Source organism: Geotrypetes seraphini, chromosome 5 (assembly GCF_902459505.1).
Source record: "Geotrypetes seraphini chromosome 5, aGeoSer1.1, whole genome shotgun sequence".
NCBI lineage: Eukaryota > Metazoa > Chordata > Amphibia > Gymnophiona > Dermophiidae > Geotrypetes > Geotrypetes seraphini.
Genome location: NC_047088.1, coordinates 176,296,653 through 176,324,504, shown reverse-complemented (window position 1 = coordinate 176,324,504; position 27,852 = coordinate 176,296,653). Strand labels below are relative to the sequence as shown.

General features: G+C 41.4%; 1 protein-coding gene across 1 annotated transcript in view; it reads right to left on the bottom strand.

The window, feature by feature from the left end:
* The window catches only part of DNAH7 (dynein axonemal heavy chain 7), a 707,015-nt gene that overhangs the window by 559,109 nt on the left and 120,054 nt on the right, over nucleotides 1-27,852 (bottom strand). The window contains exons 14-15 of the mRNA XM_033944671.1: nucleotides 16,458-17,143; nucleotides 618-804 (exon numbers count right to left, since the gene is read on the bottom strand). Of these exons, the coding sequence (XP_033800562.1) occupies nucleotides 618-804; nucleotides 16,458-17,143 (873 nt within the window). The remainder of the gene's footprint in view (nucleotides 1-617; nucleotides 805-16,457; nucleotides 17,144-27,852) is intronic.

The following is a 27,852-nucleotide window of genomic DNA, read 5'->3' as shown; positions in this document are numbered from 1 at the left end:
TGCATCATGAACATTCATTTTAGAAAAATAGACATCTAAAATATCAATGGGGCAACACAGGAACATAATGTCCCTGTGGCAGCATATGGACATCTATGGCATTATGAAATAGCAACATAGACGCTGATGTGCTGGAAAGTACATGGTTATGTCAGCCATTTAAAAGCATGTCTATTTCTTCAGAAGGTGTTGCAGAGCCTAGTATCCTTGACAGTTTTTTGTTGTTGTTGTTGTTGTTTTTTAAGGGGGACTGAAGGAGGTGACCTCTTCTAATCCTTCTAGTACAGCATTGCTTAATAGGAGCACTTTTCTGAAACCTATACAACTTTAATGGACAGCAGAACTAATACCTTTTTATACATAGAAATTCATTCCCCTTCTAGTTTTGGGCCTGCCCAAATCATGCCCCTTTACCATTTGGTCATTTTTCAGTGTTAGATGTTCATATCTTGGCTGTGTATAACCAGAACTTATATTTATGCAAGATAAACATCTAAGTGCCAGTTTATGGATATCCAAAACACAAATGATGCTTCTAAAATAAGGACCAGCATTTTCAAGCCAACTTGAGAAAAAAACATATGCAATATACTTTTTCTTGATTAAGTCTCCCTTACCAGTATAGCTTGTTTCATTAACTCCCTCCATGTTTTGTCCACAGTGCTGAATCGTCTGCCTTCCTCAGGCATTTGTGCCATAATGTCAGGTGAACTAAAGATAGGTTCCAAGTACAACCAAGTAGCTTGAACCTTCAACCATTCATCCAAGATTTCTTGCAATAATAATAACCCACTTTCCCAGTCCCTATAAAGCAAAAAAAATAAATGATTGCACACAGTATGCTAAGCAGATAATTCAGAAAAGCATTTTCCTATTCTGGACCAAGTTCTATATATCAAGTCACCTAAAAAAAATCTGTGCCTAGCACTATTCTATAAACCACTTTTGGAGTTAGTCAATGTTTATAGAATACACGTACTATCCATCCGCATGATTAACATTTACATGTAGCCATTAATGCCAATGAAAACCAGGCATAAATGCCTATGCCTATATTGTGTGCAGATTAGGTGTAGAGTGCACTTAACCTTTAGAAACAACCATAACTCACCCATACCCCTCTCCTAACCATCTCCCCTTTTGAGTTCCATGCAGTAGAAATTTTTTATTTTTTTTTTAAATGTATATTCTGCTCTAGCAACATTTCCAAGTGGATTCCAACACTTAGAAAGCTGTGCACACAAATTGCTTGTTAATTGGCAATTATCTTCACTGACTGATTTCTAAATCAATTAAGTTACATTTGTAAATCAACAATGTGCAGAGGTTTGCACACAACTTTGGTTGCAGTATATAGAATCTGGGGGTCTGCATCTTAACGGAAGGGATCTTCATGAATCAGACCCTAAATCTGATATTAAGAAATATCTTTTTCCATGATCATTTTATTAACTTCTGTAGTAAAATAATGTAGAAAACTGGGACTAAGTCTAAAATTAGATTCCAATGAGCACTATATATGTGAAAAAATAGATTAGACATGGGGTGTGTATTTTCAGATTTCTTAATAACTTAGTGTTATCAACAGTTGTTGAGCCACAAGTCAAAATGGAATTACCCAATAATTCCAGAATTAAGAAAGGAATATTATTGTGAGGAATCTATAAGCATTGAGTTCCGAAGAGCATATAAAGGGTTCTTTTGGGAACAACATTTACAAGTGAAAGTTAATATTATCCAAAAATATTTTCTGTTTTACAGAGATGAAGTGAAGGGGGAGAAGTACAGATAGACTTACTGGCAGGCAGTGAAGGAAGAAGTAGATTCTCAGTTATCTGGTACCCACAGGGATTGGTGGATGCCACATAACTGTTTTCCTGGTTGATTGAGAGTGCTGTGTTAGAACACAGATCTCAATCCCACCCCCTTCCTTCCGCCCTGAAGCACTAGCATAGTAGCGGTCCTGAACCACAAAGCCCTCCTCCCTCAAGCCCCGAAGTAGCAAAAGCAGGCAGTGGTCCTGAGCCAGAAACCCCCTCACTCGCTCCCTCCTCCCTTTCCCGAAGCACAGCCAGTCAGCAGGAGGCAGCCTCCTGCTGACTGGCTGCACTTTGAGTAATGGAGGAAGGGAGGCAGCAAGGGAGCTCGTGGCTCAAGTATGAGCTCTCTCAATCAACCGAGAAAACAGGGCTGATTGATTTTCAGAGGATTGTGTTTGTGAGGAGCTAGAAATTAAAGGTAGACAAAGGGATGGGGCTGGATGGTGTACATTTTGAGGATACTGAAGGAACTTAGGGAAGTTCTGGTGGCTCCGTTCACTTACCTTTTCAATGCTTCTCTAGAGTTAGGAGTGATACAGGAGGACTGGAGAAGGATGAATGTGGTCCCTCTCTACAAAAGTGGAAGTAAGGAAGATGTAGGGAATTACAGGCCGTTAAGTCTGACTTCTGTGGTAAGCAAATTAATGGAAACCCTTTTAAAACAGAGAATGGTGAAGTTTCTGGAATCCGGTGGATTACAGGACTGGAGGCAACATGGATTCACTAGAGGTATGTCATGTCAGATGAATCTGATCAATTTCTTTGACTGAATGATCAGAGAATTGGATGTGGTGGATTTAGATTTTAGCAAAGCCTTTGGCAGCGTTCTACACAGGTGTCTAATAAATAAACTGAGTGCCCTCAGGATGCGTCAGGAACTAGTTGAGTAGAAGGCAACAGAGGGTAATGGTCAATGGAGATCGCTCTGAGGAAATGGATGTTACCAGTGTGTCTCAAGGTTCTGTTCTTGGGCCTGTTCTTTTTAACATTTTTATAAGTGATATTGCTGAACGGCTATTGGGTAAGATTTGCCTCTTTGGGGATGATACCAAAATCTGCAACAGAGTAGACATCCCCAGATGGTGTGAATAACATGAAGAGAGACCTAGTGAAACTTGGTCTGAAATTTGACAGCTATAATTTAATGCTAAGAAATGCAAGGTCATGCATTTGGGCAGTTTAGGGGGTAAAGAATTTATGTGCACAACAGAAAAATGGGACTTGGGTGTGATTGTATGTGATGATCTTAAGGAGGCCAAACAGGTTGAAAAGGTGACGGCGAAAGCTAGAAGGATGCTAGGGAAAGGCATGGCCAGTAAGAAAAAGGAGGTATTGATGCTCCTGTATAAGACTCTGGTGAGACCTTATTTAGAATATTGTGTGCAATCCTGGAGATCGAACCTTCAAAAAGATATATAAAAAGGATGGACTCGGTCCAGAGCAGGGATCTCAAAGTCTCTCCTTGAGGGCCACAATCCAGTCGGATTTTTAGGATTTCCCCAATGAATATGCATTGAAAGAAGTGCATGCACATAGATCTCATGCATATTCATTGGGGAAATCCTGAAAATCCGACTAGATTGCGGCCCTCAAGGAGGGACTTTGAGACCCCTGGTCCAGAGGAAGGCTACTAAAATGGTGTGTGGTCTTCATCATAAGGCGTGTGGGGATAGACTTAAAAATTTCAATATGTATACTTGGAGGAAATGCGGGAGAGGGGAGATATGATAGAGACATTTAAATACCTATGTGGCATAAATGCGCATGAGTCAAGTCTCTTTAATTTGAAAGGAAGCTCTGAAATGAGGGCATAGGATGAAATTAAGAGGTGCTAGGCCCAGGAGTAATCTAAGGAAATACTTTTTTACAGAAAGGGTGGAAGATACATGGAACAGTCTCCCGCAAAAGGTGGTGGAGACAAAGACTGTGTCTGAATTCAAGAAAGCATGGGATAGGCATATGGGATCTCTTAGAGAGAGGAAGAGATAATGGTTACTGCGGATGGGCAGACTTGATGAGCCATTTGGTCTTTATCAGCCATTGTGTTTCTATGTTGTCTGGATGGGATCATCTGGATGCAGTAAGAAAATAGTGAGCAAACTTGAAAGGAACTATTGTTAAGGGCAGCAAACCATTTTGTAAGGAAAGTAAGCAAAAAGAAGAGGAAAAGAAGGTTGCTTTGGTTTTCAACAGTAGTAGCTGAAAAGGTGAGGAAAAAGAGGTTAGCTTTCATAAACTACAAAAGATTGCAGAAAGAGGAAGACAGGCAAAAATATCTGGAAAAGTTAAGACGACTATTACTACTACTAATAATAATCATCATTTCTATAGCACTAGTAGACATATGCAGTGCTGTAGATCAAAATACAGAAGATACAGTCCTGGCTCCAAAAATCTTACAATCTAGTCAAGACTGAAAAATTGGATAAGACAGTACACCAATACGTACACTGTGCTCAAGTGGGGAAATTACAGAGGGAATGATAAGACAGATATTGGTGCTTAGACGGTGAGTTGGAGTTTAGAAATGAAAGCATCTTCAAAAAAGTGGGCTTTGAGTCTGGATTTGAATACTGACAGAGACAGAACCTAACATGTTGAGTCAGGCAGTTTGATCCAGGCATATGGTGCAGCAAGATAAAAGGGATGAAGTCTGGAATTGGCTGTAGAGGAGAAGGGTACAGATAAGAGACTTATCTGATGATCTGAATACCGGGGAGGAGGGGAATGTGGGGAGAGATGAAAGAGGGGAGATACTGAGGAGCTGCGGAGTGAATACACTTGTAGGTCAGTAAGAAGAGTTTGAACTGTATGTGGAAATGGGTAGGTAACCAATGAAGTGACATGAGGGGTAATGAGGGAATAGCGACATTGACAAAATATAAGACATGCAGCAAAGTTCTGAACAAATTGAAGAAGAGAGAGATGGTTTAACAGAATGCCAGTGAAAAGCAGGTTGCAGTAGTCTAAGTGAGAGGTGATAAAGGTATAGATGAGAGTCTTGATAATGTGCTCAGAAAGGAAGGGTCTGATTTTAACAATATTGTAGAGAAAGAAATGACAGGTTTTGGCAGTCTGTTGGATATGTAAGAGAAGGAGAGAGATGAGTCAAAGATTACCTGTTGTGAACTGTCAAGACAAGAGGATGAGAGTGTTGTTCAAAGAAATAGAGAATGGGAAAGAGGAGAGACAGGTTTAGATGGAAAAATAAGGAGCTCAAATCTTGGACATGTTTCATTTTAGATGGTAGAAAGCCATTCAGGAAGTGATGACAGACAAGCAGGTTAAAACTCAAGACTGAATGTCTGTCGAGATTTCATATGTAGAGAGATAGATCTGTGAGTCATCAGAATAGAGGTGATATTGAAAGCCGTGGGAGGAGAGTAGAGCACCAAGGGAATAGAAGTGTAGATGGAAAAAATAAATGGCCCAGGACGGAGCTCTGAGGTACAAAGACTGATAGCAGGATGGCAGTAGAGGAGGATCCACTACAGCATACGCTAAAGGAGCAATAAGAAAAATAAGAAGAAAAACATGCGATAACAGAGTCCTGAAATCCAAGTGAGGACAGTGTATCGATCAGTAGGTGGTGATTTACAGTGTCAAAAGCTGTGGATAGATCAAGAAGGATGAGGATGAGTAAAGGCCTTTGGATTTGGCCAGGAGCAGGTCATTGGTGATTTTCGTAAGGGCAGTTTTTGTAAAATAAAGAGGGCAAAAGCCTGATTGAAGCGGGTCAAATATAGCTTGAGCTGAAAGAAAGTCAAGATAACAGTGGTGGGGGGGCGCTGCTGAGCCCGAGCGCGATGGCGGCATAGGATCTAGGCTCCCGCGTGTTTCCCTCGACCGCCGAAAAAAACAATATAAAAACTCGGCTCAAAATTTATAAGGAACGCAGCCGCGTCAATATAAAGTGTTGTAAATCAATATTGCCGCAAGTCAGCCGCAATGTCGGATAAAAAAGTGAGTAAAAGGCACAAGCCTGAACCGCTCTCACCTTCTAAGGCCCCGCTCCCTAACTCTAGCAGCGATACTAACACTAACGCTGAGATCCTAGCTGAGTTCCGGGAATTAAAGGAGCTCGATACTGAAACTAAGGCTAGCACAGATGACATTAATGAAAAAATAATGAACATGGTAGCCGATTTTACCCAATTACAGACCCCCGTGTGCACGCTGGAGACTAAGATGGAGGCGACCACGCAACAACTAGTTGAAATCAGACGACAGACGAAGCGCATTAATGTCCTAGAAAAAGAGCTTGAAGACAGCAGTGATAGATCCCGACGCTGTAATGTCCGCATACTCGGGTTACCGGAGAATGGGAGAGACAACGGTCTCATTAAGCATCTTGAATCTTTAATCCCTCAACTTCTGGATCTCACATTTCACAGGGAATTTGAAATAGAAAGGGCTCACAGGGTACCTTCATCTCATGCCTCTGGTGATCCATGCCCCAGACCCGTGGTGCTTAAGGTACTCAGATATCAGCACGTCTTGGAGATCATGCAGCGGGCGAAGATTAAAGCTCCGGTTAAACATGAGGGCTCCACCATTTTGTTTGTTCCAGATTTGAGTAAAACAACGGCTCAATGACGCAAACAGCTTCTTTCCTACAGACCGCAACTTAAATCTTTGAATGCCAGATTTGGAATCTTATATCCGGCCCGCATGAGAGTCACGCTGAATAATAACACTAAGGATTTTCTTGATCCGGAGGAGCTGGCCACTTTTATTGAACAACACTCACCAACCCCAATAAATCAGGTCTGACTGATTGCCTGATAACACTTATGGCACTTAAAGTACCTTTTAGGCTGCTTGTATTTCCAGTTTAATGTAGAGACTGCTTGTCTATCTCTGCTGAATCATTCAATGTTTTGTCCTTTATTGCCATTGATTCCTGTTTGTTACCTGACTGCATTCTATTCTGAATTTACATTGTTTTTATACCTTGAATTTTACATATAGTGAGGAGGCATTGGGTCTTGTGCTGGCATTATGCCTCACTTTGCTGCACTCACACATTTGTTCTGTCACGGTGATTCTATGATCACCCCAGTTAGTTTTGGGTGTCTATCACATGTCATTAACAATAATAAGTTTCAGAGTTCTTTGTTGTCATGGCTTTTCAACATGTTATGTGCACACATGGTACACTACTTAATTGTCACACTTTTCATGCATATGAAATTTACTCATTTTATCCATGTCTCTTAAAATCATATCTTTAAATACAAAGGGTCTCAATAACAAACTCAAACTGAAAAAAATTCTAACTTATCTAGACAGTCTTAAACCTGATATCATTATGTTGCAGGAATCTCATTTGGATGCCACTGCATCGGCTAAAGTTCACTTGCCATGGTCTTTATCTCCATATTTTTCTCCTGCTGTGGATCGGAAAGGTGGTGTTATAACTCTTATAAGGAAGTCTACTAATATTTCTGTTCTTTCCTCCTCTACTGATTTGAATGGTCGATGGGTTAAAGTCAAGATCTGCACTGCAGGTGAGATCATGTGCCTGTTTAATATATATGGACCGAATATAGACCGTCCAGAATTCTTTCATGGCATTACCCAATCATTATTAGAAGAATCTAACTCAAAATTGATAGTGGCAGGTGACTTCAATCTAGTCTTAAATCCAAAGATAGACAGAAAATCAAACTGTGCATTTAAAAAATCAAGAGCATGGTATGCCTTACAAGATCTAATCAATGATATCAATCTGCTGGATATATGGAGACATATGCATACAGCCACTGAGGCCTTCACCTTTTACTCTCCTCCACATGCATCCTACTCAATAATTGATTTCTTTCTAATAAGTGATTCCTTATGTACTTCAATCCATGATACCGAGATCCTACCAATCACCATTTCTGATCATGCAGCCATTGTTATGTAGCTTAAGGGTCTAACTCCACCTCCAAAGCATAGGCAATGGCATTTTAACAATGCTCTGCTACAAGATACGAAATTTTGTGATTTAATAAGATCCCAAATCCAAGAATACTTCATGTTTAATCTGCTGGAACAAACATCATGGACGTGCTGTTGGGATGCATTCAAAGCCTTTATTAGAGGTGTAATAATTAAATATACAGCTAATAGACATAAGGAAATGAAAGAAGTTCAAATAAGAATTGAGGATGAAATTAGAAGCCTAGAACAACAACATCAACGAACCCCGGGTGATGTTATCTTACTAACCCAATTGAATAAAGCTCGATTCAGATATAACGCTATATTGAGCAACAAAGCTTCAAATGAAATATTCCAACAATCTGCGTCTTATTTTGCAGAGAATAATAAATGTGGTCATCTTCTGGCTAATCTTCTTAAGCGTCGTGAGGAAAAATCACACATCACCTCCATCAAACTGGATTCTGGATTGGAGGTCACTGAACCTTCTGCAGTATCGCAAGCATTCATGGACTTCTATAGCAACCTCTATACTTCTGATCTTCGTTGCCCGCACTTGATTTCACACTTCTTGGATAATACCCCACATCCATCCCTGGATGAGGATGACAACACTCGCCTAAATGAACAGATTACAACCACAGAGATTTCTCTGGTTGTTCATTCTATGGCTTTGAAGAAAACACCAGGACCAGATGGACTGACGGTGGAATTTTATAAGGAGTTCCAAGATGTTCTCACACCCTTTTACTTACCTTTTCTTGAACATCTCATATCCACAGGAGCAGCCTCCGGAACCTTTACTGAAGCTACTATTATTGTATTGCCAAAACCCGGCAAAGATCCACATTATATTGCTAATTACAGACCACTATCTCTTATAAATGTGGATGCAAAGATTTTTGCCAAACTACTGTCCACAAGGTTACAGTCGGTTATCACTAAATTGATCTCCCCGATGCAGAGTGGCTTTATACTTGGCCGTTCCTCTAGCGATAACACTAGGTTATTTTCACATATCCTTGCTCAGGTGCATAGACAAGATCATGAACTGCTTGCGGTTGGACTCGACGCAGAGAAAGCGTTTGACCGAATTGAATGGTCTTTCCTCTTTGCTACTCTCAAGTGGTTTGGCTTCTCGGATACTTTTATAACTAAAATCAAAGTACTTTACTCCATGCCTACCACTAGAACGTTCATTAATGGTTCCTTATCGTCAGCTTTTCAACCTACCAGGGGAACTAGACAAGGTTGCCCTCTGTCACCATTGCTTTTCAACTTAGCATTGGAACCACTGATACAGCAGATATGTCTTAACCCAAATATTTCTGGTTTTAAGTTTGGGGTCCATGGACCGGATATTAAATTGTCTGCATATGCAGATGACATCCTGCTGTACATTTCACCTTCTTCATTTCCTTATTTGCTATCAGTTATTACATCTTATGCGGATGTCTCAGGCTATAAATTGAAAATGTGTAAAACTGAGGTAATGCCTATTAATTGCCCGGCGGCAAAATCCGATCTGATTTCACAAGGAGTGAAGTGGTCAGCCACTTCTATGAAATACTTGGGAGTCCTGTTTGGCCTCACCATTGAAGACACCATGAATCTTAACACAACATATATGTTGGATATCATTAAATCTGCTGTTTCCAAATGGTCTCCTCTAGCTTTAACATGGTGGGGCAGGCTTGAAACTATCAAGATGATGATTGCTCCCAAGATAAACTACATATTGTCTATGCTACCCTTTTGTTTGCCGCTCAACTTTTACAAACAAGTTGATTCTTTACTACTGAAGTTTTTATGGAAGCAAAAACAACCACGTATTGCATTGACCAAGCTGAAGGCTCCCCGGGCTTCGGGAGGGGTTAATTTCCCCAGTTTTTTGCACTATCATCAAGCCTTTATTATGAGACAATGGGTAATGGGCTATCACTGTTACGAACCTTGTGACCCACCTGCATGGCTTCCATTTGAATGTGCATTATATGGGGAGCAGCGAGTCAGACATCTAGCTGGAGCTACTCTTTCCAAAAAAGATAAACTGGATACTATTCTTGTCACTTATAAATCAGCTATTGATATCGTGGATTCTACCTTTACATCTAGATGGAGCGTTTCCAGTCTGCTGCCTTTATGGAACAACGACTTATTTAAGATATCTGGATCGCCTATCTTATGGCCTGAATGGCAACGCTGTGGAATCCATTTGATCCATGATCTCGTGAAATCAGATGATTGGATGTCTTTTTCGGAACTATCGAACACCTGGGGCCTTGCTGATTCCCAACATTTCCGTTGGCTTCAGCTGAGACATTGTGTGAAAAACTCTCTATCTAGTATTCCATTTCAGTCCAATGATCCTGGTTTACATGTACTCTTACATACGTTACCTTTGAGACATTCTAAAGCGTCTATGTGGTATAAACTTATACAGCAGGCTACATTCACTAGTCCACTTGAACTGGAAATAAAATGGGGTAAGGAGTTAAATTTACCCTCTGATGCTATTGATTGAACAGCTGTATGGTCGACCTTCTTCAAATCTATCCGATCAGCTTCACTTCTGCAATCTATTTTCTTCATTTCACACAGAGCAGTGTGGACCCCTGTTCTATCGAATAAAGTTAACCCTACGTCGCCTTCATCATGCTAGTCTTGTAATCAATCAACAGGTACATTACAACATCTACTTTTTTCATGCCCTCTCATACAGAGTTACTGGAATAAGGTGTGGTTAACTATATGTGAAATATTGGGGTTTACTGATACATTGACATATTCCATCCTTATTGCCAAGGAACAAGCGCTTAATACCCCGATTAGTGTGGATACGACTTGCTTGCTCACCATAATGTTATCCATAGCGATCCAGACAGTGTTATATTGCTGGAAAGACCTTTCTAAAATTAATTATCATATGTGGTGGAATACACTTTGCCTTACTGGCAAATACGAAAAAGTGCTAGCTGAAAGATCTAATACAATGTCTAGATTTCTTGCAATTTGGAAACCCCTGATACAATATTGTGACTTATAACCCTTTGTATATGAATGTTTCTGTATTTTAATTTCATTGGCTTACGCTAAATAGTCGCATATCAGTTCTGTTATATATCTGAGAATAGGCTGATGGTATATCTAAGATATGTACCTTTGTGTACTAACAATATTTACTTTGCACCCTTATTGCACTTCTGTACTCCATGTTGTGATGGACACTTTGACTTTGTTAACTTTATATGTAATTACCCTTGTAATCTTAAAACTTAATAAAGATTTTTTGAACTTAAAAAAAAAAAAAAAGGCAACAGTGGTGAACAGCACGTTCAAGTAGCTTGGATAAGAAGGGCAGGAGGGGGACAGGACGATAGTTGGAAGAGCAGATAAAGTCCAGCAAGGGATTTTTTGAGGAGTGGTATAACAAGGCATGCTTGAAGGCATTGGGCACAGTTGCCTTCAGGTGGAAGAGGTGGTTCCGTTGAGAACTCAAAGTTAATTTTGTGAATCTTGTCATAAAAGTACTCAGCCATAGTCTGGGGGGAAGAGTGATGGAGGGAGTTGGAGGTGGGGGCTCCTTGAGTAAGGAGTTCAGTGTGGCAAAGAGTCAGGGAGGGTTGGAGCTAACAGAGTCAGTAAAGCGGGTGTAGTAATCTTGTTTGGCAAGTGAGAGAGTGGATTGGAAGGAGATCATGAGGAATTTGAAATGAATGAATTCAGCATGAGTATGGGATTTGAGCCACAGCCATTCAGCAGACCTGGCACAGGAGTGTAAGTAGTGGATTTTAATAATATTTCATGTTAAAATTTATCTTCTTCCTTATTGTATTTACTTTTCTGTAACTGCATTTTGTGGTATATAAATAAAGACATGCTATGTTATTTTAGAGGTTAGCCAGGACTGTGGTTTGGGGCACCTTACAGAGCATAGGATAGGGGGAGCGAATATTAGAACAGAAAAGAGAGTGGTATTATAGGAGGAGACAGCCTCATTTACAGACTTGTGTAGCACAGTTGTAGAGAGGAGGGGCGAAAACTGGTGGAGAGAGTGCCGGGGTTAATGGCCTTAAGATTCCTAAATATACAGGAGGAGATTGGCCGGCGCTGGGAGGGGGAGAGTGATGGATTGTGAAGGTTATCAGATGATAATCAGAGAGGGGAAGGACTGCTGTTGAGAAATACCGATAGAAGATGACAAAATAAAGGCAGTGGTCATACTGGTGGGTAAGGGTGATAGAGCACATCTGAAGATCAAATGAGGATAGTCGGGCTAGAAGCCTAGAAGCATAAGAGTCAGAGGGGTTGTTAGCATGAATGTTGAAATGATCAAGGATAAGGGAGGGAGATGGATGTTCAAGAAAAAGGGAAAGCCAGGGTCAAAGTAAGTAAGGATTGAAGAGAAGTACTTATCAGGAAGTCGGTAAATGACAGCTATGTGGAAGGGTAGAGGTGCAAAAAGATGGATAGAGTGGATTTAAAATAAAGAGAAGCAGTAAGACTGAGGTGGAATAGGGGGTTGAAATCTGCAAGAGGGTGAGAGCAGTAGACTAATGCCACCTCCACGACCAGCCAGGCGAGGCATATGGGAGAACAGGTAGCCTCCATGACACAGGGCAGCAATCGAAGTAAAGTCATCTGGGCAAATCCATGTCTCAGTCAGTGCGAGCAGATGGAAAGACTGAGAGATGAAAAGGTCATGGACACATGGAAAGCTTATTGGTGACATAGCGGGCATTTCGCAGGACAAATGAGAAGGGCAGGAGGAGGACAGTAAGATTGGTGACATTGCGGTGTGATCTGCATGAATAGGGTGGGAGTTGGTTGGGAGGATCATGGTTGGGGCTGATAGTCCCAGCAGAGAGTAAAAGAAGGAGCAAGAAGATAGGGGAGAGAGAGGGGGAATTAAGAAAGGACCTGCTGCATTGAAACAAAATGCTCACAGGGAGAATGAATTTCCCTAGCTTTATCCATTATCAGCAAGCATTTATTATGAGGCAATGGTCTGAAGGTTACCATGGCTCACGATGTCTTGACCTCCCTGCCTGGTTGCACATGGAGGGTGCAATTTACGGTAAGAAACAACTATATTATCTAGCCGGCACGGATTTGACCAAACAGGATAAGCGTGATCCTATACTGCTGGCCTATAAAAGGGCTATTATGGATGTTGACTCCACTTTTTCATTGACATGGGAGAACTCTAACTTGCATTCCTTATGGAATAATGACAGATTCAAAATTCAGCATATGGTAGTGGATTGGAAGATATGGCAACACTACAACATATGGACGCTACAAGACCTAATGAAAGATGGAGACTGGTTATCTTTCCAAGAGCTAACTTCCGTAACTGGACTTCCAAGTACTCAACACTACAAATGTGTTCAACTCACACATTGTATCAAACATTCCTTACCTCGTGCTCCCAAGCTGACAAATACTTCCGGCTTAAATAACATCTTAGATAAGGCAACTACTGTACCCTTACGGGCATCTGTTTGGTACAAAATACTACAGAAATCGTCTTTCACTGGTCCTCTAGAACTTGAGACCAAATGGCATCACCAACTCAAGCTACCCTCTGATGCCATTGACTGGACCGAACTGTGGTCCTCATTTTTCAAATCTGTTAAGTCAGCGTCCATACTTCAATCTGTATTCTTTGTCTATCATAGAGCGACTTGGACCCCACTACTATCAAGTAAAATTGATCCCAAAGTATCTCCATTATGCTGGTCATGCCTTCAGCAAGAGGGATCTCTTGAACATCTTCTAATATCCTGCCCATCATTCAACCATACTGGGACAGAGTATGGTCCACTATATGTTCTATTTTGAACATCGCAGATGATCTCTCTCTCTCTATTCTCCTATTAAGAGCCCAAGCACTGACAACACCACTAACTAAAGATGAAGACATTCTTTTGACTATAATGATGTTGTTAGCAATCCAAACGCTGTTGCACAACTGGAAAGACCTTTCCAAAGTAGACTTTCACATGTGGTGGAACACACTATGTATTACGGCCAAATACGAGAGAGTATTTGCTGAGAAGAATGACAACCTTCCTCATTTTCATGCCATATGGAAACCCATCATTGATTATACTGACAACTGACCTTTTGTATGTTTTGGTACAATTTATGCATCATAGTATGTCTTCTACACTTACATGTATTAACGCTACTCTGGGGCTATGCTCATTTGTACTTCAAAGTACTTGCACGTTTCAAGTTCATTCCTAATGTTTTTACTTGTCTTTATGCTGATGAATGTACCCTGAATTTATATTTCTTCTGATTCCTTTTTTGGTATGTACACCACAAAAATTCAATAAAACTTGTGTTGAACTTAAAAAAAGATTTAACAGAGGAAAGAGAATGGTTTATTTTTTTGTGCTTTTTTGGTTGTTTTTTTTAAGTAAGAAACAGGGAGGAAAAGAGAAATTAAGCAGATATAATGCTGAAAAACAGTGAAAAGAGCAGAATATGAAATGCTGAGTAACTTAGCTTTTAGAAGTTCACAGGGCAGACTTGTTCACAGCACTTCTTTCTATCTGTCTCCCTCTGCCCCCCCCCCGAGCAAACCAAGATTGCTGCCTGCCCCCCAGCACACCCCTCCCTCCCAAAGCAGCCCTTTTTCCCTCTCTCTCCTCCACTTCCCTGTGCAGCAGTAGCAGCCGGTCGCCTCGCAGCACCTCGGACACCCTCCTGCCGTTGCTCTCATCGCTGCATGCCCCGCAAGCTACTGCACGCTGCAAATGGAACACTGCATGGAAGCAGAAATCACGGTGGCAGGGATCACGCCATGTCAACTGTTCATGCGCGGGTAAAGCTTTTATTATAGAGGATTATTTAAGAGCAGCATGACTATCTGCTGAATAGATCACTGTGCTCTGAAAATTTAGCCTTATTAAAGACAAATGTAAATCCAAAATATGTTGAGACCAGCGCACTGACTTTCTGCTATACATGGGGTTAAATTGTGGTACTCACTTGTGAGTCAATTACGGAAATGTGGTGAAAAAGTCAAATTTAGGAAACTATTTAAAATGCAATTATTTGTAGATGCCTTTTTCTAGATATTGACTCATCATGACTGCTGACTTATGTGAACTTTTTCATAATTGTTTCTACAAGCCTCTTTTAGCTATTGTCTTCCTATTGCTGATTTTCCTGAAAAGTGTTCGTTTGTTTTTTATTCTGTTTTATAAATTTATGGATGTAACATTATGTAAATCATTTAGGTTTTAAACAGTAAAGAAATATTTTAAATGAATAAATAATAAGTAAACCTGAATGCCCTTGGTAAAGGCCTCAAAGTGACAGACTGAGTGAGGAACTGGATGAGTAGAAGGTGACAGAGGGTAGTAGGATGTTATCAGTGGTGTGTCACAAGTTTCTCTTGGGCCTATTCTTTTTAACATTTTTGTAAGCAATATTGTTGAAGGGCTGTCTAGTAAGATTTGCCTCTTTGCATATGATACCAAAATAAGATAAACACCGCTGATGGTGTGGAGAATATGAGGAAAGACCTAGCAAAGTTTGAAGAATAGTCCAGAATTTAGCAAGTAAGACTTAATGCTATGAAATGGAAGGTCATGCATTTGGGCTGCAAAAACCCAAGGGAATGGTGCTGTTTAGAGGATGAAGAACTTTCATTTATTTATTTTAATATTTATACACCGCTTATAGCCTAAGCAGTTTACATTCTGATATTCAAGTATTTCTCCCTATCTCTCCTAGTGGGCTCACAATCTGACTAAAGTACCTGGGGCAAAGGAGTGTTAAGTGACTTGCCCAGGGTCACAAGGAGCAGTGATGGGCTTGAATCTGCAACCTCGAGATGCTGAGGCTGCAGCCCTAACCATTCCTCCATCCCAGGCCATAGAGAGAGACAGACAGAAAGAAAGAAAAAAAGACAGACAGACAAGGGGCCAGGGAGAGACACAGACAGAAAGAATGACAAACAAACAGGAGGCCAGAGAGATAGCCAGCCAGCGGTCAAGGAGCGAGAAAGAAAGAAAGAAAGACAGACAGACAGACAAGGGTCCAGGGAGAGACACAGACAGAAAGAATTATAGACAGACAGGGGGCCAGAGAGACAGACAGAAAGACAGACAGACATGGGTATGATAATATGTCATGGGTATGATAGTATGTCATGATCTTAAGGTGGCCAAACAGGTTGAAAAAGTGATGGTGAAAGCTTAAAGAATGTTTTGGTTGCATAGGGAGAGGAATGTCCAATAGGAAAAAGAAGGCAATAATGCCCCTGTGTAAGACTCTGACAAGACTCCATTTAAAATACTGTGGAGCCATATGCTTAGTTTTCTTATGTATTAATCTTGCCCTGGAAGGCATAAGTAGTAGAAGACCGGAGGGACTGGAAAGTGAATCCAATAATGTAATGGGATGGAGGTACAAGAACAAGAGGACCAAGAGGGTATGAGAAAGGAGAGAAAGTTGAGAGAACAGTTCCTTTTGAAGGAGCAAGAGAGAAATTGAGCAATCTATGAACCCTGTATTGCACAAAAGTCTCCACATGTCTTACTGTACTCATGAAATTCTTACAGTAATATGAATGCTAAATGACAGTTTCATTCACAAAAAACATTTTGGAACAATATTTCTTTAAGTTTAGGTGAGTGAATTGAAATTTCAGTCAACAAACTTATACTTCAGACTACCAAACATTTTTACCTGATCTCTTTTTCAAACGCCTTAATAAATGGTGATCCTCTCATTGTCTGTGTTTTGACAATGTGGTCATCCAGAAGCATTTGAATATCATCAACTGATGATAAAATACTGGTTCCTGTTTCTCTGTAAGGCAGAAGATTAAATTCAATTTTATCCCACTCTGTAATCATTTTCTCCAGTGCTTTTTCAAGAGAATACTCCTTGCTGGCTGCTTCACTGATAGTTTCAAATTGTTCCAAAAAGGGTTCCAGATGCATATCAAGAAACATTGTGACAGTTGTGCTCAATGAAGGTTTAATTGAATAACCAGTGATTTCTGACATAGAGTCCCAATGTCTATCTCGCAAGCCTGGGTTACAAACTACTTGAATGAGGGGAATGTGCTCTCTGAATTCTTCTACCTTTACTTTAATTTTATTAGTCATAGACAATGCATTTGGAGAACTACTAAAACCTCTTTCAAGCTTATACAGTGCTCGCCAGGCATTTCCAACATCCTGCTCTACTATATCTGGGTTTACTGTAGTATATGATCCTTCCATCCAGTTTTTGTGTTTGGTACTGAATTCTACTGTGGTTTCATAGAGACGAAGAAATGGATTTAGGCTATCTTGGATTTTTTTACGTTCTGGGTATTGAGATGTTTCCCATCCAAATGCCTCTTCTTCTTTATTGAACTGTTCAATCTGTAATGGCAAAAGTCATAATTGCTATTCAATACAATATACACTTTAGGGCACATAGCTCTACATACATTTTTAATACATTCCAATTATTACTAAAATTCACTGGAGTTATTACAAATTTGATAAAGCTTAAGGAATCTGTTAAATATGATATATTTGAGTCACAGAGGGACTTTTAAGGGTCATTACTAAAGGCATTAGAATCTGGGTTTAGATGTCTTAACAAAGAACTTTCCCGCAAGAGTATATCAAGGTCCCATGTGAACCTTTCCATTAGCAGGTGGGGATTACAAAAAATGAAGGCAGGACCACTTATCTCCTATTTAGGAAGCACAAAGACCCTGATTCTATAAACAGCGCCTAATTCCTAGGTGCCATTCAGCATGACTATCAATCATCCGCTAGGTGCCATTTATAAAATCATGCCTAGCAGCGTTTAAGCAGCCTTGGGCACTAGTAGGTGTTGAAACCTTAGGCGCACTCCCATTTAGGCCAGGGTTTTCTTGGCCTGAATCAGTACGCCTAGATCAAACCACACCCCAAATCTACCTCAAATGCACCCCTAAACACACCTTATTGGTATAGGTGTCTATCTACCTCAAAGTGGTAGGCACCTACCACCTAATTAATTTTTTTTAATTGTTTTATAATTGTTTTTAATGGTGCTTTCAATTATCAGCGCCAATTAAGAAAATTAAGCAAGGCACTTAGATTGGCTAGGTGCGATTTTAAAAGGCGCCTAACTTTAAGCATCATTTATAGAATCTGGGCCTATGTGCTCCCATGTTCACTAGTTAGCAAGTGCTAATGTAAACAAACTAGTTGGTTAACACATACATGTCCATTCTCCACCCATGTCATGTCCCCTCTAAAAATTATTTTTGAAAAATAGGTAATTTTGTTTTTGTGAGGGTGGGCAGTGCTATGTTGATGCCGATGAGCCCCTCTTGTACTAAATTCCCTATTGTAAATGTCACTGCATACCACTTGGATACAAGGGGCCGCTGAAAAGGTCTTAGTCCAACCAAAAAGAGCCATGAAACCTACAAGTTATTCCACACTTTTCTTGACACTTTTTGTTTCAGTGATATGAAATGAAACAAAAAGTTTCAAAAAAGTGTGGAATAGCTAGTAAGTTTCATGGCTTGACATCATTCACTTTTTAGTTGGGCTGAGCACTTTTCAGCGGACCCTCATATAGTACTGTAGACAATGTAAGTTGTCTGCCTCAGAGGGTATGTAGACTCCTGAAGATACAAGAGGAATGTATTCATGTGGTCTTTTAGCTGAGAAAAAAAGACAAAACAGTCTTCAGGTTGATGGAGCATGGTATGTTGGAGTTGATATGCCACTATTTTGAAGGCAAACATCAAGCTTTGTATAACCTTTATGCTTAGAGAGTCCAGAAATTTGTTATCTTTACATGGAGGTTTTTAGCGCACGCACAAAATTACCAAAAATCTACCGCCTCCTAAAAAGGAAGCGATAGTGGCTAGCGCGCTCGTGAATTTATCATGCGCTATTGTGTGCATTAAGGCCCTAGCGCACCTTTGTAAAAGAGCCCTAAGACTTTGTGTTCCTTTAAAGCAGTATCTCTCAAACTTTTTTTTAGTTCTGGTACACTAAATGGAGCAAATGTTATTCATAGCACATTATAATTGAAATTATAAAATTGCAAAACCAACAAAAAATTAAATCTGAGAGTTATTTATTTAAAATTCTTTAAGCTATGTATAGGCAATTGTAACAACAACGAAACTAAAGTTGATAGAAAAGAATCACTAATTAATGCGACGGATGTGCTTGTTTTTGAGTGCAAATTAACTCAAAATGCGTCTCGATAGTTGACAAGCAAGCACGCATTTCATCATCCACCATCTGCAGTCACTCTCTTTTTTTTCAATTTAATTTCCGTCAGAGCTGAAATTACAAGTTCACAAAGATAGGAAGATCCAAACAGTAACAAAGCCTAAATTGCTTTGTTGCCCAAGTTAAGATAACTACTGCATACAACTAAAAAGCACAGTTACTTACCATAACAGTTGTTATCCAGGGACAGCAGGCAGCTATTTTCACATATGGGTGACGTCACCGATGGAGCCCGGATGCAGAAGCCTCGCAAGCAGACTTGCTTATAGAAACTAGAAGTTTCCAGTTGACCGCACATAGGGCGCATCTCCTCAGTTCAGATAGCTAGCAGAGAAGCCAACCAGGGGAGGTGGGTGGGTTGTGAGAATAGCTGCCTGCTGTCCCTGGATAACACCTGTTACGGTAAGTAACTGTGCTTTATCCCAGGACAAGCAGGCAGCCTATTCTCACATATGGGTGACCTCCAAGCTAACCAGAATGGGATGGTGGGAGTGTTGGCAAGTTAGGAGAATAAATTTTGTAATACTGTCTGGCCAAACTGGCCATCCCGTCTGGAGAAAACATCCAGACAATAGTGAGAAGTGAAAGTATGAACCAAGGACCAAGTAGCAGCCTTGCAAATTTCCTCAAGAGGTGTAGATCTGAGGAAAGCTACTGAAGCTGCCATTGCTCTGACTTTAAGGGCTGTGACTCTACTGTGTAGGGGTAATAATAATAATAATAACTTTATTCTTATATACCGCCAACAATCTTGCGACTTCTAGGCGGTTTACAATAAAGAGAAACTGTACATACAGCGAATTACAGAGTATAGCAGTGTACATCTGATAATGGGAACATTAATGATAATAACAACAGTTCGTATGCTACAGGGCCTTAAAGTGCCATGCGGCTTACAAAGAATTAGAAAAATTCTATAAATTGAATGGGGTATTCATAGTTTGTGATTGGGGGTTAACGGTTTACAAATTCAGTTTTGGGAATGATATTGCAAAGGGGGCTATTGTCCTGGTTCATTGCCTAGGTGTTTCGAGAACAGGTATGTTTTTAGGTGTTTCCTAAATTCTCCATAGTCATTTGTGTGAGTAATTAGTTTTTCTAAGTCTTTGCCCCATAAGGCTGCTTGATACGATAGAAGTTGTTGGTGGTATTTCTTATATTTGCATCCTCTAGCCGGTGGGGAGACGAACTTCAGGTGTGTACTTCTCTCATGTCTGTTGGATGGGAATGAGAAGAGGTCTGTTATGTATTTAGGGGCTAGACCATATAATACCTTGAAGCAGAGACATCCCAGCTTGAACTTCGTGCGTGCCTCCATTGGCAGCCAGTGCAGGAGTTGGTAGGAAGGGGTTATGTGATCGGACTTCTGGGCATAGCAGAAAGAAATACAAGCAGCCATCTAGTTGGAGATGGTACGCTTAGAGATAGGATGTCCCAACTTGTTTGGATCGAAGGAGACAAAAAGTTGAGGAGCAGTTCTGTGTGGTTTGGTGCATTCCAAATAAAAGGCCAAAGCATGTTTACAGTCCAGAGTATGAAGAACTGATTCTCCAGGATGAGAATGAGGCTTTGGGAAGAACACTGGAAGAACAATAGATTGGTTGAGATGATATTCTGAAACCACTTTAGGGAGGAATTTAGGATGAGTATGGAGGACCACCTTGTCATGATGGAAGACAGTGAAAGGTGGATCAGCAACTAAAGCTTGGAGCTCACTGTCTCTGTGAGAAGAAGTGAGGGCAATGAGGAACACCACTTTCCAAGTGAGATATTTCAGATGAGCCTTGTCAATTGGTTCAAATGGAGGCTTCATCAAGTGAGCAAGGACAACATTGAGGTCCCAAACCACAGGAGGCAGTTTGAGAGGAGGTTTGACATTGAAAAGTCCTTTCATGAATCTGGAAACCACCGGATGAACAGAGAGGGGTTTCCCTTCAATAGGCTGATGGAAAGCCGTAATTGCACTGAGATGGACTCGGATCAATGTAGACTTGAGGCCAGAAGTGGATAAGTGCAAAAGATAATCCAAAACAGAAGATAAGGAGGAATGTTGAGGCTCCTTATCATGAGAAAAACACTACGTAGAAAATCTAGTCCATTTTTGGTCATAGCATTGTCTAGTGGTAGGTTTCCTAGAAGCCTCTAAAACATCTCTGACAGGTTGAGAAAACTGAAGAGGAGTTATGTTGAGAGGTACCAAGCTGTCAGATGTAGAGACTGCAGATTGGGATGAAGCAGAGATCCCAGACTCTGTGTAAGCAGAGAAGGTATGGCTCCCTGCTGCTGAGTTGAAGTAGAAGGGAGTACCAAGGTTGTCTCGGCCACCGAGGAGCAATCAGAATCATGGTGGCATGATCATTCTTCAACTTGACCAGAGTCTTGAGAATGAGAGGGAATGCATAGAGGAAAAAATTTGTTTATTCCAGAAGAAAAGCATCTGCCTCGAGGCGATGAGGTTAGTATATCCTGGAGCAGAACTGAGGCATTTTGTAGTTGTGGGGAGCTGCAAAGAGGTCTATTTGAGGTGTTCCCCACTGTGAAAAAATGTGATGAAGAGGTGAGGAATGGAGTGTCCATTCATGAGGTTGCAGAAGACAACTCAAGTTGTCCACCAAGCAATTCTTCACTCCTTGGATGTAGACAGCTTTGAGGAAGATGTTGTGGCAGATTGCCCAGTCCCAAACCTTCAGAGCTTCTTGACAAAGGGAGGCAGATCCCGTCCCTCCCTATTTGTTGACATAATACTTGGTTGTCTATCCAAATGAGGACTACCTGTTCGTGAAGAAGATGTTGAAAAGCGTTGAGAGCCTTGAAAATCACTCTGAGTTCCAACAGATTGATATGACATTGACGATCCGTACTCGTCCAATGGCCTTGTGTACGGAGACCATCGAGATGAGTGCCCCAAGCGTAGGTCGAAGAATCTGTCGTGAGGACCTTGTGATGGGGGGGCATCTGAAAAAGTAAGCCTCTGGAGAGATTGGAAGAGAGCATCCACCAATGGAGAGACTGCTTCAATGAAGGAATGACTGTTATTTGTCGAGAAAGTGGGTCACAAACCTGCATCCACTGAGATGCCAGGGTCCACTGAGGAATTCTGAGGTGAAGCCTGGCAAAAGGAGTCACGTGTACTATGGAGGCCATGTGACCTAGGAGTACCATCATGTGTCTTGCTGATATGGAAGAGCGGGAAGACACTATGACAGAGTGGAAGGAATGCTCTGAGTTGGACAGTGTCCAGAACAGCTCCGATGAATTGTAGATTCTGTGAGGGCTGAAGTTGGAATTTGGGAAAGTTGATTTCGAATCCCAAACTTTGTAGGAACCACATAGTTCGTTGGATCGCTACAATATCCCCCTGAGATGTTGAATCTTTGATGAGCCAGTCATCAAGGTAGGGAAATACCTGAAGACCAAGGTTCTGTAAAGCTGCTGCTGCTACCACTACCAGGCATTTGGTGAACACTCTGGGAGATGAAGCCAGACCAAAGGGCAGCACTCTGTATTGATAATGCAGATTCCCCACCCGCAATCTGAGATATTGATGGGAGGCCGGATGAATGGGAATATGAGTGTAGGCCTCCTTGAGATCCAGAGAGTATACCAGTCGTTCTGCTCGAGAAGGGAATAAAGGGATGCCAAGGGCAACATTTGAAATTTTTCTTTGACCAAAAATTTGTTGAGAGTCCTGAGATCCAGAATGGGCCGCAGATCGCCTGTCTTCTTCGGAACAAGGAAGTAACGGGAGTAAAATCCCCTGTTCTGCTTTTCCAAAGGAACTGGTTCGATGGCATGGAGATGAAGCAGAGCTTGAGCTTCCTGAAGAAGAGTGGTCTAGGATGGATTGGAAGGATACTCTCTTGGAGGAAGCTCTGGTGGAACCTGAGTGAAATGAAGAGAGTATCCTTCCCTGATGATGGTCAGCACCCAGAGGTCAGATGTAATTGCCATCCATCAGTGGTAAAAATGATGGAGATGACCACCTATAGGGGGAAGAGAAGTCAGAGACAGAACGATGGAGGTTATGCTTTGTTGTAAACAGTAAAAAAGGCTGTGAAGCCTTAGGTGCAGCAGAAGGTTGAGATTTTTGTTGCTTCTGAAGCTGCTGTTTCTTAGGAGGAGGGCGAGTGTAAGGAGCCACCCTTGGAGCAAAACGCCTCTGGTAAATGGCAGGAGGACGTGTAGGCTTGGCAGGAGTTGGCTTTGGCTTAGGTCTGACAATAGAAGCAAAAGATTTTTCATGCTCAGACAATTTCTTGGTGGCTGCCTCGATCAATTCATCAAAGAGGTCATTGCCTGCACAAGGAATATTAGCCAAGCAGTCCTGAAGATTAAGGTCCATCTCAATGGTACGAAGCCAGGTATGGTGACGCATGTCTACAGAGCAAGTAGCCGCCTGGGCAGACAACTCAAAGGCATCATAAGATGACTAAAGTAGATGTAATCTAAGTTGTGATAGAGAAGCGATGACTTCCTGAAATTCAGTGTTTTTGAGTGCCTAAATAGGTAAGAAATTTAGGCAAAAGAGCAATAAGGAACTCAAAATAGGTGACAAAATGGAAATTATAATTGAGGACCTTAGAGGACATCATGGCATTTTGATAGATGCGACGTCCAAATTTGTTCACAGTTTTCCCTTTCTTCCAGGAGAAACTGTGGCATAAACCTTGGAAGGATGGGACCTCTTAAAGGAGGACTCCACAAGTAGGGATTGATGAGATAACTGTGAATTATCAAATCCCTTACAATGGAGTGTTTTGTATCTGGAGTCAATTGTTCCTGGAACAGGTGGAATTGCATAAGGAGTCTCCAGGCATCTGGTAAAAGTTTGAGACAAAAGCTTGTGAATAGGAAGTTTAAGTGTTTATGTCACGTTGTAGGTCTTCACAATCTTTCTGTGTCTTCACTACTCTGCACCAGCAATCCTCTGCAGGCTGCACTAATTAGCTGAAGGTGGGACTGGAAGGCCAGGGGGGAAGCCGGAGGATGCTACAAAGAAGGGGGGAACATGCAGGCCTTCAGGAAGGGCCTTGTGTAGCAATACATGGAGGGGGGGTCCTGTTGTAGAAGTGCACTGACGGAAGGAGGGAAGGGGTTCAAAGAGAAGTGCATACACCAGACTGAGAGGAGGGGGGGAAGAGGGAAAAGATATAATGGGTCTAAAAACAGAGGAGATGGAGAGAGATGGTAGACAATGGGATTTAGGGAGGGAAGGAACAAAAAGGGAGAGAAGTTGGACTCAAGGGATGGTGTAGGGTGGGATAGACATACTGGATAGGAGGGTAGTTGGGAAGAGAAAGGTGGACCCTGGGGTGGTAGGGAAGAAGGGAGAGATTCTGGATGAAAGGGTAGTTGTGAAAAGGAGAAATAATGGATCTGGAGATGGTAGGGTCCATCGCTGCAGCTGCGGGGATGGAAACGAAGTCCATCGCTGCAGCTGCGGGGATGGAGACGAAAAAAGGAAAGATGTCTGTGAAGGAGACCAATGTAAATATATTCACCATCCCCTCTTTCCAAATTGATTCACAGTGCCTCTTCCTTGCCCTGCAGATCCTGCAATTTTGTGTCCTTAACATGATTTTTAACATATAATGCTATTCCCCCTCCTTTTCTTCCTACCCTGTCTTTCCTGAACAGATTATAGCCCAGTATAACTACATACCAGACGTGGTTCTCCATGAACCATGTCTCCGTGATCACCACTATACCCAACTCCTCTTCCATCACTGCTTCTAGATCCAGAATCTTGTTTCCCTTACTTCGAGCATTAGTATATACTGCTTTCCAGACATTGCCCCCTTTTCCCATCCGTTGCAACTCTAAAAGTACATCCTCAAAGAAATACTGTAAACCAATCCCAAACTACTTCCTTTAGGCCAATCTCACGTAGAAAGTTTAACAAAAGTCCATGATCAACCAGATGAAACGCTGAGCTCAGATCTAATGATACTACCAAAGTGAAATTCCCACCATCTAAGACTGACTGAACTTCCCTAAGAAAGCCTGCTAACACTGTCTCGTACTGTGCATTGTCTAGCTGGATTCAATATATCTAGATCTTTATTCTTCAAAATCGGTTTAATAATTGCCTTTTTCCAACATGCTGGTATCTCTCCACTATTTTGTATCATTATTAAGGCTAAAGCTAATAATCCATGTCTGGAACGCGAAAGCCATTTTGACGAACCAGGATCCAATTCGCAAAAAGTGACATGCATTTTACTTAATAACTTTTCCAATTTTGATAAAGTTGGTAATTGAAAAACTGACCAACTAGATTTACCTCATTTACCATCATGGGAGGGGATGTGCACAGATGGATCAAGCACTGGTTGTCGGGCAGACTGCAGAGGGTCGGAGTAAAGGGTCAATATTCTGACTGGCGGGGAGTCACGAGCGGTGTACCACAAGGGTCGGTGCTGGGGCCATTACTCTTTAACATATTTATCAATGACCTGGAAAAGGAGGCAAAGTGCGAGGTTATAAAATTTGCAGACGATACCAAACTGTGCGGCAGAGTTAGGACCAGGGAGGAGTGTGAGGACCTACAAAGAGACCTGGACAAGCTAGAAGACTGGGCAAACAAATGGCAAATGCGCTTTAACGTGGACAAATGCAAGGTCATGCATATAGGGAAAAAGAACCCGTTGTTCAACTACAAATTGGGGGGGGGTATTGTTGGGAGACAGCAGACTTGAGAGAGACTTGGGTGTGCTGGTGGATGCATCACTGAAGCCATCTGCACAGTGCGCAGCAGCCTCGAAAAAAGCCAACAGGATGCTGGGCATCATAAAGAAGGGCATAACAACCAGAACACGGGAAGTCATCATGCCATTGTATCGAGCGATGGTGCGTCCACATCTGGAATACTGCGTTCAGTATTGGTCGCCGCACCTCAAGAAGGACATGGCGGTACTTGAGAGAGTCCAAAGGAGAGCAACGAAAATGGTAAAAGGGCTGGAACACTGCCCATACGCCGAGAGGTTGGATAGGCTGGGGCTCTTCTCTCTGGAAAAGAGGAGGCTCAGGGGAGATATGATAGAGACCTTCAAGATCATGAGGGGCATAGAGAGGGTGGATAGGGACAGATTCTTCAGACTGAAGGGGACAACAGGTACGAGGGGGCATTCGGAGAAACTGAAGGGAGATAGGTTCAAAACAAACGCAAGGAAGTTTTTTTTCACCCAAAGGGTCGTGGACACTTGGAATGCGCTACCGAAGGAAGTGATCAGGCAGAGTACGGTACAGGGATTCAAACAGGGATTGGACGGATTCCTGAAGGATAAAGGGATCATGGGATACTGAGGGAGGAGCTGGGATGTAACACAAGTATAGAAAGCTAATCAGGTAATGAGTATAGAAACTAAACCAGGTCGTGCATGTGCAAGACCGGAGGGTTAGGACTTCGATAGGAAGACAGGACTTAAATGAGAAACCAAGGTGGCAAGGGAGCCCCTTCTGGTGATACAGACAGGTCGTGACCTGTTTGGGCCGCCGCGGGAGCGGACTGCTGGGCAGGATGGACCTGTGATCTGACCCGGCGGAGGCACTGCTTATGTTCTTATGTTCTTATACTTCTTTCTTCCAATTCAATCCTAACTGGTTCAGCTTTATTAGATTGCTACATTTTCCACCCAAATCTGCTAGCTCATCTGCCTCTGCCATTATTCCAGTCCTTTTATTAGAATCCCCATTTTTTTAGAGCTGATACAAGAGAATAGTTGTTTCGTTGGAACTCTCACATTTTTTATTTTCTGCAAAAAATAATCTCTCTTTGCCTTCTATATTTCCTATTATAAATATTCTGAATATTCTTACAGCGCCCCAAAGCTGAACTTCTTCTTCTCTTTTTCCAAACTTTTTCTGCCCTCCTTAATTGCCTCCTAAGTAACAACAAACCCTCATGAGGATCCTTGCCATATAAAGTACAGTAATCTCAATTTTAACTTTTATGGAGGGGGGCAAGAGGGAAGAGGATAGAGGAAATGGGATACCTAGTGCAAACCCAAAACAACCATTGAGCACTCAAAAATTTTGCTCTCACTACAATACTCTCTTTGGCTGGAACCAACCAAATGCAGTGAATGCAGAAGGAAGTCTAGAGATGGAATTGGACACTGAATTCTGCTATATTGGAGAACCTGGAGGAAAGTAACTTGAAATCTGTTTTTTAGCTAACTAATGACTCTCTCTCTCTCTCTCTCTCTCTCTCTCTCTCTCATTCATACAGTGGGAGGATGGCAGCAATTAGTTGCTCTGTTGTTCTACTGCAGAAGTATTACTCCAGATCATTTTGCACTTCCCAACAAATTCTGTCCAATATATAAGAGCAATGTTAAGAGTGAGATTTACAAATGAGATATAGAAAGACAGATAGATATGAATTTACTGTGTGATTTTTATTTGGGCTGTTTTTTGAGAAACTGAAACCAGTACAAACCTGTATAAACAGATAACTATTGATTTTACTTGTATTGTTTGCCTAAGGACCTTTGATCTATGGCTGTTATAATTATGCTGAAGTTAGGATTAATAGGCAGCGGAACGCTTTTTTGTTTGGGGGGGGCCCAAATCTCCACCCAGACTCCACCAAAGCCCCGCCCCTAACCCCACCCCATAATAATGATAGTATTAACTGTAATACCATTTTTTCCATTCTTTTTTTCATATATACACACAATATAATCTTATTAATACATAATGGTTAAACACAAAATTAAACTACACAAAGCACACTGTATGCTTCTCAACATTCATTCCTACCAGAACACCTGTGCCTTGGTCACACATGCAGAACACAGATAATAACATCTATGCAAACACAAGACCACAAACTAAAA